The 16,325-nt window shown below is 34.9% G+C and overlaps 1 protein-coding gene across 6 annotated transcripts in view; it reads right to left on the reverse strand.

Annotated features, from left to right (window-relative positions):
• The window catches only part of COL11A1 (collagen type XI alpha 1 chain), a 172,188-nt gene that overhangs the window by 27,217 nt on the left and 128,646 nt on the right, over positions 1–16,325 (reverse strand). For all 6 annotated transcript variants that reach the window (XM_026067285.1, XM_026067286.1, XM_026067283.1 and 3 more), the window contains 7 exons: positions 16,158–16,211; positions 13,961–14,014; positions 13,106–13,213; positions 9,272–9,325; positions 8,190–8,243; positions 8,042–8,095; positions 77–130 (listed from right to left, as the gene is read on the reverse strand). In XM_026067285.1, coding sequence (XP_025923070.1) covers positions 77–130; positions 8,042–8,095; positions 8,190–8,243; positions 9,272–9,325; positions 13,106–13,213; positions 13,961–14,014; positions 16,158–16,211 — 432 coding nt within the window. The remainder of the gene's footprint in view (positions 1–76; positions 131–8,041; positions 8,096–8,189; positions 8,244–9,271; positions 9,326–13,105; positions 13,214–13,960; positions 14,015–16,157; positions 16,212–16,325) is intronic.

A 16,325-nucleotide genomic window follows, 5' to 3' on the forward strand; every position in this document is an offset into this window, starting at 1 on the left:
TTACGTTTTCTGAAGTAAGCACTGCCAGATACCTTAGTTAACCATAATAATGGTAAGATGAAAACAAAATACTTACAGATGTCCCAGATTCTCCAGGAGGTCCAGGGTTACCAGCTTCTCCAGGTTCACCCTGTAAATGTATGCCAATAAATTGATGAGTCAGTAAATAGAATATTTCTGTGAATTTACTTCTGTTATGACATACTGCTTACGCTTATTCATGTGAACAGCTTACAGGAACTGTCCTTCTTTGGGTCTACCTAAATGGGGTTGAGTTACTCCCATATATTTTTGCTGAAATGGAATTTGAACTTTTAGAGAGAAACTATCAGACTAAGCTTTCAGTTAGAAAGGGAGATGCACATTCCCTTTGGGTTTTGGAAAATCTTCCTCTTTATCATGTACTGCAAATTTTCTGTTTGTCATCTTTGTTTCTAGTCACAAAAAAGCCAAGAAATATATTGACTATGCATGTTTTTTCTCCAGAACAGATATTTTTGCCTGGAAGCAAATCCCTACAAATAAGGGAATACTAATTGGAAATGAATTTCAATGGAACAAAAACATTATTTCTATAGTTAAGTGTTATAATAATAATAAAAAAAGTGTTAGGATAAAATAATAGCATAACAGTTAATAAAACTTTCACCACAGGCCACAGAGGCATACCCTGTGTATTACTGGTGATGGAAATTGCTTAGTAAACCAGATGGCTTTGAGGAGAACACCATATGGAGACAATCTGTGCAAGTCAAAGATTATACAATATTAAATGAACATATAAGTTAATTTAGTCTTTTTTTGTGCCAATACACAGTACTGTACATGTCAAAGACTGTCTTTGCAATTGTTCATTTTAAAGTTTAGTTTTGGCTGATTATTTTCTAGCTCAGTAGACTGATAAATAAACCTTTATAGAAAATTACTGTGGTACTAAAATGTTTAGCTATTAGACACAGATACACAAATCTATGAAGGGACAACAGAACCTGCTTTGTGATTGTCATGGAGTGCTGAGTTGAGAATTATATATTTTTATTCCATAGGATTTCTCAATTTAACTGTTAATGGGGGGATCTTTTTCCTGTAGCAGTGTTATAACTAGAGGTAAATATATACACCTTTTTGAAACCAACTAAACCTTGCCAGTAACCTTTCTGAATTATGCCTAAATATATGAATACTTCAGTGCTGAAAATTAATTTCATCCAATCTTCTTAACTGAACTCAAACACAGATTTGGAATTAAGCTTGTGTATCCATCATATCCTGTATGACCTGCATGCCCCTCTTCATCCTATGACAATTCAATTAATACAACATGCATCTCTCTCATTTCCATGCAGAGAGTGTAAAAGGGTAAATCAATAAAGATGAAATTTAAACAAACTCTTATGCTATAGATACTGAACTTTTATTCACAGAAGCTAATGGCAGCATGATGACCTCACTAGAACCAGAATTTGGCTCAATATAAATATTACTTTAGATGAATGGAAGAAGATATGACTACCCAACTGAATTCCAGAATCAGATAATTAACAGATTATCAGAATTTTGAAAGCAATATTAAAATATCCTTTAGAAAGGGCACTTCCAGGGGGTGAACTTGCCTTTAGAAACTGCAGTTTGTTTTATTAAACTTATTTAAATTTTCATTGATCTTAAGTAGCTATCCTTTTTAGTACTTAATACTCATTTGAGTATTAAGTATTAGTATGACTAATTTGCTTCTGTGATACAGCATTCATTATTAATAAAATGTCTTTTGGATAGTTCAGGTCAACAAGTAGGTTTTAAGTGTGTTTTCTATGAAAATTCATAATCTTAATTTTTCTTATCCTCTACATAGGGTTTATTGAATCTGGAGCATCATTAGTATTGTTTTTTTGTCCATGACAACTATCAGTCAGGTTAGATTTCTGTAGCTACAGAGAATGAGGTCTGGAATTAGCAAACAAATTGATGTTATTCAAGTTAGTGGAATATCGATAAATATACATTCTATCTAACAGAGTCCAGAATATAGACCTAAATTAAATATAGCCCTTCAGCAGGGTTCCCCAAAGGTGTGAGGATCTCTCTGTACATATTCTATTGCAGGACTAATTAAATGGGTGACATAGAGTGCAGACTGTGCAAAGTTTTGCCTGACAAGCATCTGTGCCAGTGTAATCCCATTTTAAGCTTCCCAGGGAGCAAATTCTTTTTCTGCCTTTTGCCAAAGGATATTGTAATTTACAATGATTCACATTTGATTTGAAAACCACTCTTTCCCCTTCCCATTGGCAACCTCATCTTCATTTTATGATCTCATGAAAAGAAGGGAAATGATAGGCTTTCACAGAATCACAGAATCACAGAATCACTGAGGTTGGAAGGGACCTCTGGAGATCATCTAGTCCAACCCCCCTGCTCAAGCAGGGTCACCTAGAGCACATTGCACAGGATTGCAATTTCTCTGAGCTTTTGAAGTGTACTTGGAGTCACTGGGAGAACACTGTGCTCTTGGGATCTTATGGATCCCTGCTATAGCACACATGTCTAAATTGGCAGATGCAGGCAGCCCACATGGGCTCTGTGCATAGTAACTCCACAAAAGAAGCACTGTGGAAGAGAGCAAAAGTGGAAGGGTTAGAAAACGTCAGGAGTTCTCCTCAAAGGGCATCTGTGGAAGACTAGTCTAGTTATGGCTTAATCTCACAGTAATACTTCTAAATCGTATGTTGCTCTATAAAAAAGCTGTGACTCTTCCCCATATGTAATCTTTTCTTTTTCTGATATGGATTTTTATATTCCAAACATTAAATGCTAGGAAAGGTTATACTTGTTTCAGACAGCTGTTAAGGGAGTTAGACATGTTTTGATAAGGAAGATTGTAGCTGATATGTATTTAGAGAGTGCATATTTGTATCTATTAAATAACTGTGCAATCTATAGGTTATTGTTCATCCTTGTCTTCCTTCTTTGCCTTTTCGGTAAGGATGGYATTAGTTCAGAATCAGAGAAACCTTCTTCATGGGAAATACGTTCTTTTGCAGAAATATATTTTATGATCTAATAGATTTTTTGAACCTCTGGAACTTTTTCCTCCTCTGTCATCAGGCCAGATCTTTCCTTTTTAAGACTAGTTCTAGAAAACTGTCCATACAAAGTACAGTGACAGAGATAGTGGATAGAAGTCTGCCACCTTTTGGTTTTATTCTGGAATACAGTGATTTATTTTGTAAGAATTAGAGACAGCCTTGCTACTGACTCGGGCTGGTGAAGAGGATTCAATTACACTTTTTCCTCCTTTTTGACATCCTCACACACACACAAAAAAAAAAAAAAAAAAAAGGTGACCCTAGAAGACAAACCCTTGTCACATAGATACGCATATGTGACTGTGTTGTACATAGGTCTATATTATGGCTCAGTGGAGAGGTAAATTTAATCCAAAGAGAAATTCTAAGGAAATGTTATATTTTCTGGGAGGGATTATGTTTACAAGCATGTTGGGGAGGTGGGAAGGAAGAGAAAAGATAGAGACAGTGAGTCATATGAGGTTTTTAAGTAATTCATCTGAAGGCCAGATATTCAGCTAGCATAAGTTGCCATAGCCACATTTTGACTAAATATCTTAGTGTAAATACTAATAAGATCTAGAGGCCCAAAATTACAAAGGAGATCCAAACTAGCCAATAATCTCCCGCACCCTATTGTCCTTATGCACGAGTCTGCACTCATTAAATGTTTACATCCAAACAGGTGGGTAGACAATGTAGACATGTGTACACATGGAAATATCTGTGCAAACTTATTAGCCATGTTCTTAAACGTAGGGCCAGAATATTAAATTGATTTTGAGTCCTCTTACTTCCATCTGCAGTATAAATCAATGACTGATGAGGCACCTAATGTATTGATTTCACTTGTTTGCTGGGTTGGACTCTTTACTAGTGTACTGTTATTTTAGAATAATATAATGGGAAGGACTATAAATCTAGATTAGTGTAGTGGTTTTCTAATATCAAACTTTTTCTTATAGTAAAACAGATTTAAACTCTGAGAGGCTATAAAAAGAGTTCTTAGCTTCTGTAGATATTCATTTTGCATCACTCATTGCACTTATCACAGATTAGCCATAATTTAGAAAACTGAGTTTATATTTAGTAGGATTTGTGGAAGACAAACTTGAGGTTTCAGTTACTTGTTTTGTTTTCTTTCCATGTGGTAAATTCATACTCTACAACTTTATGGTGAAATCAAATAGAAAAAGCAATCTACATGTATACATTTTTTTTGAATAGTAGTTTTACATTTGATTGAGGTAAACATCTAAGGCCTAGTTTCCAGAAGTTGTGAGCAATTTACTGTGTATTTAGATTAAATATCTGCATGTTAGGTCTTTGACATCAAGGTAGAGATCAATATGTCTTGGTACATTTTGGTCTTGCTCTTTTTCTCAATCATAAGCAGAACAAAGAGAATAGTCTCCGAGTGGAAGCTGGTTTTAAGTGGTTCTGGTTGAGCGTAAGTCTCCAGACTTCTGGACTATTCCACAGAGGCTACAGGCATTAATAATGCAAGGCTACATGCACATTTGTACTGCAGATGTCTTTGATCATTTAGGCCTTTATGTGTACAGCGGAGGAAACAACAAGCTAGTTAAAAATACATGGCACTAAATGTGACAAAAATTGTTTATAGTTTGCCAGATAGATAAGGGGACCTTGAAACCCTGGTATTAATGACAAAGTATCTCCTTGTAGTTCAACCATACAAATATGAAAGTGAACAATGTATTTCACTCCACAACAGTGACAGGGAAGATGCCAAAATATTTTTCCGCACTCTACAATCAACACTGCATTGTATAATCTATAGCATGATGTGTCCTCCTTGAAGGTGATCCAGAAGCCAAAGCATGCTGACATAATAAGAAAAACATTGGGGAAAAATATGGGAAGAAGAGAAAAGGGAAAAGGCATGTTTTGTTTAAAAGTGTGAACTGTCCTCCCATTTCAGGAACACCATGTGAATGTGAATGAATCACAAAACCAAACTCCTCCTGACAAAACAACTCTTTTTTATTTCTAAGCTTGCAGAACTCATTAAATGGAACTGAAATTAAGAAGGAAGGTGTCCTAACTAAGAAAAACCTTGGAATGTATTAAAACTTGAGAAGGAGGAGGAAAGTAATTAGAATAAAAACCTGTAAAATTATATGCTTGGAAGCATCTCTATATGAATGCAGAGAATATGGGAAATAAGCAAGAGAAAATAAAAATGACAACCAGTGATGCACAGTCTGAATTTCATGTTCTTGAATTAAATTTGGTGGGCTGACTGTCACAACTGGGGACTCTAAATCACACAGAAGAGCCACAGGAAGAAACTGAAGAGCAGGGAGTGCAACAGAAGTCAATGTTTTTACAAAATGACTGGAATAGAATTTGATCATGAAACAATGAAAATGAAAGAGTTGATTGAAACCAATGGCAAAATTCCTACAGACTTCAATGGGGCATAGTTTTATCTAAGCATTTTTTTAAAGCTGTAATGGTGCAACCCTGGACTGTAGTGTTCTCAGTATAAGTATTTTTTCTCTGTTTCCTAGGGGTCAAAAGAAATTTTTTTTTTCCCCACAGTGCCCATTTTTTTCTGTTTTCCACTGACAAACAGACTCTCTTTTTCCAATGATTTTTTGCCATCTTTACCAGCTCATGCATACAAATGTGTTTTTGGTACTTTTCCCAGAGAGAAAACTATATCCTGCAGCTCTTTATGAGGTCAAACTCCCTTTTAAGATAGCCTGGGGGAACAATGTCACAGGCTTGGCAGTTTAAAGGGAATATCCTTGTTAAAAAATAATGCAATCAAGCACAAGGGCATACTGCTTTGTATATTTTTAGCAATTACTAGTAAAATAGATTGAAGACGAAAGAAAGCCCCTGTTACCAAGAGATGGGTTGATGCTCAGTGTACATAACTGAAACAGAAGATGCAATGAAGCACTGTCAGCTTCAGATATGACAGCACCAGCATGAAAAATCTACTGTATAAAATCAGTATTTTCATTTGCCTGGGATCAGTACACTCTGATCTCAGAAGACAAAGAAGGGACAAAGTAAGACATTTTTCCATCAAGCCATCATCACTATTTTTATGTCATATCATTCTAGTACCCTCTTCACTGCATCCTAGAGCACTGCTAAGTGATTTATTTGATGGGCCTGTAGAAAAAATCATGAAGCATCTGAAGATTCTATTAAAACAATAGTTTTGTATTACTGATAAGGAGTTGGTGATTCCTTTTGACATGACCCTAATATAAGTGAGGGGCCATTTGAAGAAAAATTATTTTAATGAAAAAAAACCCAGAGAGACGCATAACCTAAATTTTATGTCAAAACTATATTGAAGAGTATCATAAGAAAGATCTTTTGTTACCACAGAGGAATGAGAAGCTTGCAAGATACTGTAGGATGAATTGCAGATTTTTGTGATTTTTTATTATTATTCTTACAAATGATCAGGGAAAACAATGGCAGCTTCCTTATCTTTTGAAAAGAAAAAATATCTATGGCTCTGTTAAGCAGTCACATGCTTCTGGAGAGTGATTAAGAAGAGCATCATGGCAAATACAAATGGTTTTGATTGACCTGGTATTCAAGTTAGTATTTGTAAATGCATAGCTCTGATGGGTTTGTACCTAGAGGTGCAATAGCTGTACACTGTATCAAATAGAGTATGTAGAGAAATGAAAGGCAGCAGAAGTTAAGTACAACTTCAGAAGTGCTGAAGTTCAGTGATGGTGAATGACGAAGATGAGGGAAAAGGTACCTGTGCATTTAATTATCTGGTGGGACAGGAAGAAAAAGGGACTAGGGAAAACTTGCTTCATTTTCTGAAAAACTATCAACAATATGTGCTGTCCTTCCTAGGATTCATTGACACCAGTGTCTTACTGAATGCATATGATATTCTGTGGCAAATATTTAAAGACTCAAGAGCAATCTATGTAGTTTCTCAACAAGTTATATATACAGTAACCTGGAATATATTTCTATTCTGTTTCCTTTACCTTATGCTCATTCCACTATCTTTTTTCAAATTGCCTGTCCCAAATTTAAAGAAAAATCTTACTAAATCCATAACTTTACAGCAAAATGCCTTAAGATTTACACCTATAATATGGCTGAAGTCATCTAATTTTTTAAAATAAATACATAAGTAGGAATTTCAAGGGGCTGGCTTTTGAATTTTGTGTTTGCTCAGCATTTTTAAATAGTCTATGCCGGTGATTCAAATGAATCACAAAAAAGCCATTAAATAAAGGCTATTGCATACAAAATCTTTCCTTTAAGAAAGAGAGCGTATGACATGTTCTTTGGTAAGGTATGAAATTACAYGCATCCCCCATCCCCCATTTTCGGAATATTGATCTAAAAATATCAATGAAAATAATTTTGAAGAACAGATATCATACAGCTTCACTCTGGATCAAGTTTTTAGCTACCACAAATTATCCTCAAACTTTTGAATTTATTGGAACTGTGTCTGTTTGTATGAGGAATGGATACATATTGATGCTTCAGGTCTACTTCCCCCCAAAGATATGTTTACCATGGATACTTTAGATAGTAGCTCATATTTTCTAATGTTCCAGATAGAAGGCTAAATGGTATTCTGAGGCACACCAGCATAAAATGAAAAAATACTGTTGAAGCCAATAATGTTATTCTAGACATCAAATTATGTAATTAAGGAAATCATCATAACTTTACCTAATTCACATGAAAACTTCCTCTTTTCCTCCAAGGCTCTTTACTCTGATTGTTAAATGTTTTTTGATGTAAAAAGTGAAATAAAAGGCCAACCATTGTAAATCAGCTATTAGCAGTATAACTAGATGACTGTCAACAATTATTAAGTCAATGAAGGATATTTGGGAACTCTAATGTATCTCTATAGCCCAGAAGAAAAATCAAAATGTATATTCACATTCCTATTCCAACGGTTTCTCTTTTTCAGAGGATATTATCAGCATTCTCACCTTTTCACCAACACCTCCAACAGAACCAATTGAGCCTGGGGGGCCTTGAGGACCCTACAATGATGAAAGATGTTAGTTATCCCAAATATAATGCTTGTTACTGAATTTTAAAAGGAATGTGATAACTGAAACATAGATTGATTCTTACATCAGCTCCATTAGGACCCTGGGGACCTCTTGGACCTGGAGGGCCAGGTGGACCCTGTATCAGAGAGAAAACAGAGTATATTTACAATCATAAAAAATAAGTCCAATGGGGCTTTTTGGTCAATGAGAAATAATATACTCAACCTGTAGAGGACATTTAATCTTCACAGTGGTACACAAGCTGTAGGGCCAGATTGTTGCCCAAGACATGAGATCACAGCGTGATTGGGGATTCAGGCTATGTTATACAGTACCTGAACTGGGAATGATCTGATGCTTAGGACTCTCGAGGACAGGCTTCCTGCATTGTATTTACCCTGAAGGTTACCTGCATACCCCTTCCACTGTCCAAAGACCCTAGCATTATCTTATCTGTCTGTGATAAGCCATGTTACTGTCACAGCCAGGTGACAGAGCTGCATGTTGTGTCTACAGATGGGCAATAATAAAGCAGCCAGGCTTGGCATAGGGTGCTGGAGATATTGTGTATGTATTGATAAATTGTAGAGAGCTTGCATTTCATTCAGGGCCCGGAAGGCATTTTATTACAGATAAACAGTATATACAGTGGAGGACATAGTCTCAAGATCACCCACAGAAACAGAGTAAATATAGCCAAGTAGTATTTATTTAGCATCTTTTGTCTTTGTCTTAGTGTTGACCTGCAAATACAGTCCCACGGAATCAGTGCTATGGTTCCCTGATGCTATGGCACAGTGCCCTGAAGCTCCTATTTCAGGGACGCAGCTCCAAACTCTCTCCAGTGCAGGGGTGTCTCCTTTTTCTCTTTCTTTCATGAACATTCTCACTGTTGCCCTGTCTCATATAGATATAACATCTGCTTTCCTACCTACTCTTTAGAGTAAGTCCTTAGGTTACGTGAATCTTCATTTTAGAGATGAGGAGATAGATGCAAAGTAAATCCCAGAAAGAGCTGATAATACACAAAAAGTTTCATAATCAGGCACCAAATTCAGGTGCTTGATTTAGGAGTGCCTTATCACATTGCAAGCTACAGAGAAAAGATAATAATACATGGATGATTATTTATGGCCCCTAGAGTGTCTGATAGGGAAGTCTTACCATTGGGCCCACATCGCCATTTTCACCCTTTTCACCTGGTGGGCCAGGTAGACCCTAAAAAACATGGAAGATAAAAGAAAACTGTATTAGTAGAGTATCTGGAGTGATGAGATATACATCAATGTGAAACAATATAAATCACATCTGTGTGTGAAACTTGAGGGGAAACACAAAGACAAAACRTTTTTGCATTAAAAGAAAAAAATAATTTTAGAAGGAGTTTTTTTATATTACAGCAAATATATATGTAGTCCTGGGATGTTTACACCAGCTGAAGCAGAACATTTTGAAAAAGAAGTTCAGACACAGACAGGCTGAAGTGGCTGACTTGAAAAACATTGTCATGATTCCAGTGGAGGCTTGGATATTTAATTGATGCCATGATACAGATGTATGTAAAAAAAAMCCCCATGATTAATGCAGCACAGTGAAGTGGCATGCAAAGGTACCTAAGGTACCTCAGTATTGGAAGCCATATAACTACTTTAGCAAGGAGTCTAAGGGAAGTAATGAATCCTGCTGAGTGCCATTGCACTGGCATATCTTTTCTAAAAATGATGTTTGTTCTTGCTGTCTACTGTTGTGGAAACTTGACTGACTTTTCAGTGCATTGTGGTTGTTGTGACAGCCTATTTATTGTTAGATAATCAGCATGAAAGAGCCACCTTTCATTCATCTGAYGATGCAGTGGTTTTTGTATTTTAGTCTTTGTTTATGTTAAAAGTTAATAGACTGTATTCTATTAAATGGAAGCCATAACTGATAGTAACATCTTCACTAAACTGTATGTATTGATTAGAGTACATGCTGAGCAGTGATGTCAGTGCATATTTCTTTCCATATGGGCATATGATACAATTTATAGCAGCAGGTGTTTTTATTGCTTTCAGACACATTAAATCTATTTCAACCTGGACTCATATTTAACTACTCAGAAACATTGTATAAACTATCTAAAGAGTGATAATGAATTGAAGACTTGATAATTCTGAAGAAAATGCCAGTCTTTATTATCAGATATTTAGTTCCAGTATAATGATCCAAAGTGTCTGTTATAGCAATGTTATGTGTTAATTAGAATTGATTTTCTATCATGCCTCTCAAAATATTTTAAATAAACCATGTCTCATTATTACTGTCTAACATTACTTTATTCTGGCTAAACTATATCTTAACTTTTAAAAATAAATACAAAATGATTCAGGTAATTCTAAAATTGCACAGCAGATAGTTTACAAATCCTGAACAATATCATACTCAGTGTCATTATAACACATTTATCAAGGTCTGAAAAGATTGTTTTTCATTGTGAAAAATACGACTAATGAAATATACATTAAAAATAATGTTTGATGTATAAGGAAATGCAAACTGATTTTATTCTTTTACTAATACTTTTCTTCTAGAATTCCAGTTTCTGCAATTTCCGATAGCTTGTTTCAGAAAGGAAATTTGATGTTATTTGTGGTATTCAAGAACCAATATGTTCAGCTTTTGAAAACTCTCCCCTTTACAGTTCTAAACAAGTACGTTATGTTAAAGATGATGGCAATTTTCCACACATGCCTTCCCAGAAGAAGGGGGATTGTTATTTATTTATTTATGGAGAAATTTTGATTTACCTCCAACATACTCTTGAAGAATCTAAAAGCAGTGCTAGGTCCTGATTAGTATTCATGTGTATACATTCACATTTTCTTACTTTTTCCACCCTTTTTTGTAACCTTGTAATATTTCAATGAATAAAATTTGAATTGACTTTAACATTTTCTTTCACTGTGAGGAATTTTAAATAACAATTTTGTAGATAATTGTACCAAACAGTGAGTACGGCAGAATCCTAGACTTGGACTTGGCAATTAAACATTTACTTGATATTTCCTTCTTTGAAAGGGTCTCCAAAGCCTCTCAGTGAACTCGAGTTCTAACACTGAAATCTCCCACTGATTTCACTGAATCAGTATTTCATGCATTACTGGACATGGTATTTTGGGAGTCTTTTCAGTTCCTCTTGATAATAAGGGATAATCGAGGTGTTTATCACTTTATACTTCAAGGTTTAAGTAAAATTGCCATAAATTGCATATGAGATAACTTAGATAAGCTATAGTTTTAAAAATTGTCTTGACTTTGTCTTTCTTTTGTAAGCAACTTCTGTATTTTTTAAAAATACTATTGAAATTATATTTCAAATATTAAAGAAATTCACAATTAAGTTAATAAATATTCAGAATTACCTATTTTCATTTTTATGAATACAAATATTTTTACTTAATGTCCAAGTACCATCAGTAGAATTTAATCAAAACAAGTGGGATATAGTTACCATGGAATATTAGAACTAAGAAAAATAAAGTTGTTACTCCCAAATAGATCATTATTACCATGAGAATTGTGTTAGTGAATAAAAGAAGCTCTTGATTTCTCACTGGTACTTCAATACCAGTAGCATATACAGGATCTTAGTCCATAGACCAACATACTCAAATGGAAATAAGAATCAGAGAAATATAACTCCTCATTTGAAATAATTCATTCATGTAAGTCTCAATCTAATAGATTTTTATATTTATGTAGATTAGTATCCATTAAACTTAAAAGTTGAAGGTGGAATATATTAATCTTCAAAAAATATTTTAAATAAAAGCAGCATCCTAAATCTGGGAAAAATAAAAAGGATAATTTTATTTCACTCTCTTTAAAATACTGAAAAACAAAACAAACCATAATAAAATTTGGGAATCACTTTTTTCCTGATTTATTATTGCTGAAAATAAAGAAGTTTTCTTTTTCAAGTGCAATAACTTCTTTTGTGTGAATCTACATAAGAGGCTTGTATAGGTGCAGTAGTGAACTGTTCTTCCATGGTATTTTGCAATATTTTATAAACTTCACTGTAAGTTTTGTGAACTGCARTATGCAATAGAACTGCAATATGTGATAGAATTTTAAAAAAGATAAACTCAGATTAAGGTGTGGCTTAGTGAAACAGCTGATTCATTTGACACACTGTGGACAGGAAGGACACATGCTGTTTAGTATATTCACTCACCATTGCTACAGTTTTCCAATTTTAGAAATGGAACTAAATATGATTCATACTGAAGCATAATATATGGATTAGAAATAGTTTCAAACTGCTCTGTGTGCTAATGTTAAGTACATGAAAAAGAATCAAATGTCCTAAACATCTTGTTCTTTGTTTTGCTATACTTAAGCAAATTAAATTTTTAAAAAGCAAGATTTTTTGACTATAATTCTGGATGAAACAGTGAGAAGCCTAAATTTTAATATGTATTTCCTTTGTGTCTTTGGACTCATTAAATAACATTTTGAACAGGAAGAGAGATGAAACCATAGGAACTTGCTAATGTGGGCAGCTATGTATATGCATCACAGAGTTCTGCTAATCTTTCAGAACACAAGTGGTGTCTGTAACAGTATCACTGAGAAATACTGTATGCTGCCAAAAACYACTGCGAAAATATTACAAATGACCAAGTAAAATAGTATTCTAGATTGAATCTTTTCTTTAAAATGTGTATCTCTAGTAAAAGAATGTGCTCTTGTTCAAGCACAAATGTTTTGCCTGAATAAATGAATTACTGAGTGAGATTCTAAAGCCTGTTCAGGAATTCAGGTTCAGAGCATCCTACCAAACTTCTTCATCATTAAATCTGTTATTCATGCATGAAATCTATGAACATCGAATCTTTTAGCTATTATTAATTGATGCTATCACGTATGTAATAGTAGGCAACACTCTGTTTTTCAGTTTCAGACACAGAAATAAGAGTTCTTATAGGTGGAGAGCAAAATAATAAAGGAACTTACCTGTAAACCAATAGGGCCTGGAGGGCCAGGGAAACCTCGAGGACCTTCATCACCTTTCTGCCCAAACATCCCTTGCTGACCTCTTGGGCCTGGTTCCCCATCACCGCCCTATTTGGAAAGAGTGAAAAGCAGAAATATCACAGGCCTCATAAAATCAGAAAAAAATCCACTGAAATCACTGGAAAACAACTGCAAGAAGGCTTAGAATTAGCCCTAATATCTTTTCAAATGCATCATACCAGCTCCATTCAATGAAATCTGTTATACAAATAGAATACAGGCATATGCCCTGRTTTAAGGTAGGTCGAATAATATTGCATGTCTCACAAGAATTTTCYCTGAATAGCTCTTAACTGTCACATCTGCTTACACATTCTAGCTCTTGAATACCTAAATATCAGTAAAATACAAGAAGTACACAGTTTTATCAATCTTTATGATAGAAGAATTCAAAGCTTTCTAAAAAAACCCCAACTGGTTATCAGATGGATTTAAAAATAGCTACTCTCTCTTAAATGCTTCTGGTACCAAGCTGATTTTCCTACTGACTGTCATACATACAATCAAACAAGTTGGCTGAAAGGATTGGCCCCATTCACTACTTGCACTATTTCAGTTTCAATGATTCCTTCAAATTACTGCCCTGCTGTAAGTCTGCAATATAACAGCAACTATGCAGGCTTGTTTACAATAAACAACTGAATATAAGGGCACAATGATACATCTGTAAACAGTGATTTGAAACCTACTCCTCAGCAAGCAGCACAAATAACCATGCAGTTCTAAAAACTTCTAAGTATCAGACTGGTTATGGCAAGATTGAGGTTTGCTCTGATTAAGTATTGGACTACTTACAGCTATACCCGGGGCACCAACAGGACCCTGGAGACCTGGTGGACCTGGAGGACCCTGCAACAAACAAACATCCAAGAAGAAAAGTCAGTGATTATGGCATCTGGAATGAGATGAACAGCAAATACAGAGAGAAAAATATTTGCATGATTGAGGTCTATAAAGCATTTCTACACTTCTCCGGAGAATATGTAGCATTATTTGCTAGTCTTTTACATTCAGTACAGCCAAGCATTATTTGTTTAGCTCTCAAAGACCCAGATTTGCATGTCTATAATAAATTTTAAACTGACATTCATTGAAAGCACTTATATTTGTAATGTTTCAGGATATTTAAAATAGATTCCCATGCAAACATGAATCAAGATGAAAACAATTTTTTTCAAAATTAAAAATATCAGACTTTTTAATGAGATTTGTGCAGAAAAAGGCCAACCTTTAAAGCATAATCTAACAATTTATCTTTAGATGGAATGCTTATTACCTGAATCAGTTTTCATGAAATTGTAAAAGGTTTTTGTGATAATACAAAGCTTGTTATTTTGACTTCCATAAATCATGAGAAAGTGCAACATCTGAATGCTGAGTTACTGTTGAGCACTGGAAGTCTCCTTGATACTAAACCTCTTCTGTACAGAATGGCAAAAAATAAATGTATTCAAGTGGGAACTTCTTAATTTTTCCAGGCCCCTTACAGAATTATAACTTTGTAAGTTATACWGTGTATATTTTAGCAGTCTGATCTGCAGATGTGATGTAATGGAATGTCTAACATTGGGACTATGGGAATGCAGGGTACTGCTTTATGAAGGGGTTAAAATGGTGCCCTAGGTTGAATCTGCATTTTGCAGCAGCTGGAGGGAGTAGACTGATAAGGGGTGGAAATAAGAAAGTATAAAGCCTTACACCTAAAAGAGTTGCATTTTAGTCTGGGATTTCAAACGAGAAAGATATTTTCTGTACCTTCTAGGCTGGGAATTCTAATTAGTACAGAGGTATGCTTGAATTCAAAGAGCTTGCTAGGTTATTCTCTCCTTTATGAGGAGATTAGGAACAGGGACTTCTTAATTCTTGTAGCCTGTTTGTTTCTTTGGGTTCTATGCATATTTCAGGGCATCTTATTTTTCAGAGAGTCTGAAATTTCAAGATATGTATTTCTTCTCTTTTGTAATGACCATCTTTTATTCTTTCACTCTATGGAACTATGGTTTATATGATGGCAATGGGAGAAGCAAAGTTTTTAGTGCCTGTGGTGACATATCTCTAAACTAAAGGATTCATAGGAAGAATCCCATCTCTCCTAGAGACAGGGAGAGTTACCATGAAAAATGGAATTAGCATGCATGATACTTAAATCAGATCTGAATCCACTGCTCCTACACTACAGCATGCTTCTACCTACTAGTTCATTTAATAGGGCCCAGAACAAGATCTAGGCATCTTCTAATCTCACTCAAACACACATTTAGACTTTAAAGTATTGCTTGAAGGTTCTTTGCAACTGATTTGCAAGCACTCATTCAGACGTCGTCAGACTCCTTTTTCCATTGCTCTGGAGAGCAAAAGGAAACAGACCAATCAGAATGGTCAAGAGGGGAGAATCTTCAATTGGCAAAGGCAGCTGTGGTAGCAGTTGAGGTTTCAAAGCTGCAGATAGGTGGTATGTGAGTGATAAAATCTGATTAATCGCAAGTTCACTGATGGGCATAGTGATGATAGTTGAAAACTTGTGGAAACCTTTTCATCTGAGGTCATCACTGTTCTGAAATGTTGAAATTAGTTAAGTTTGCTCTCCAATAATTAAATATTAAAAAAAAAGTTAAAACTATATGGTAGTAGATTTCTTTACTGATTTTTCATATAGCTTAACATTACGGAAATTAAGCTAAAGCTCGGTATCACACAATCCAGTCAGTCAAGTTACCTTAGACACAGTAAGAGAATGTATGTCTATTCTTGGTCTCTTCCAGTTCCAGTGTAAAATGGATGAATTAAAATTATACAGGAAGAGTGCTTAGGAATGTACTTTAACATTAACATTATTTTGAAAAAAATCCTTATAGAGTAAGTAAACAGCAGAACATTTTTCACATGTGTCTTTGTTTCTGTTCATTGATGTATGCAATGTGACTTGCATACTTTATGCACGAACATTTTTTATTTAGGAAGTATGTACTGGACAAAGGACATTGCTACTCACGTTTTCTCCCTTGTCACCTTTACTGCCTTTCTGACCTGGTTCACCAATTTCACCCTGTAATTGAAAGTTAAAAGTTAAACTTCTCATTTAGAATGGTCTCCTTCACACCTAGCTGAAGTCAATATCACARTATCTTTAAGTGTTCCCTTTTACATGATTGTTCTGTCT

This window comes from Apteryx rowi, unplaced genomic scaffold (genome assembly GCF_003343035.1).
Source record: "Apteryx rowi isolate R43461 unplaced genomic scaffold, aptRow1 scaffold_258, whole genome shotgun sequence".
Taxonomy (NCBI): domain Eukaryota; kingdom Metazoa; phylum Chordata; class Aves; order Apterygiformes; family Apterygidae; genus Apteryx; species Apteryx rowi.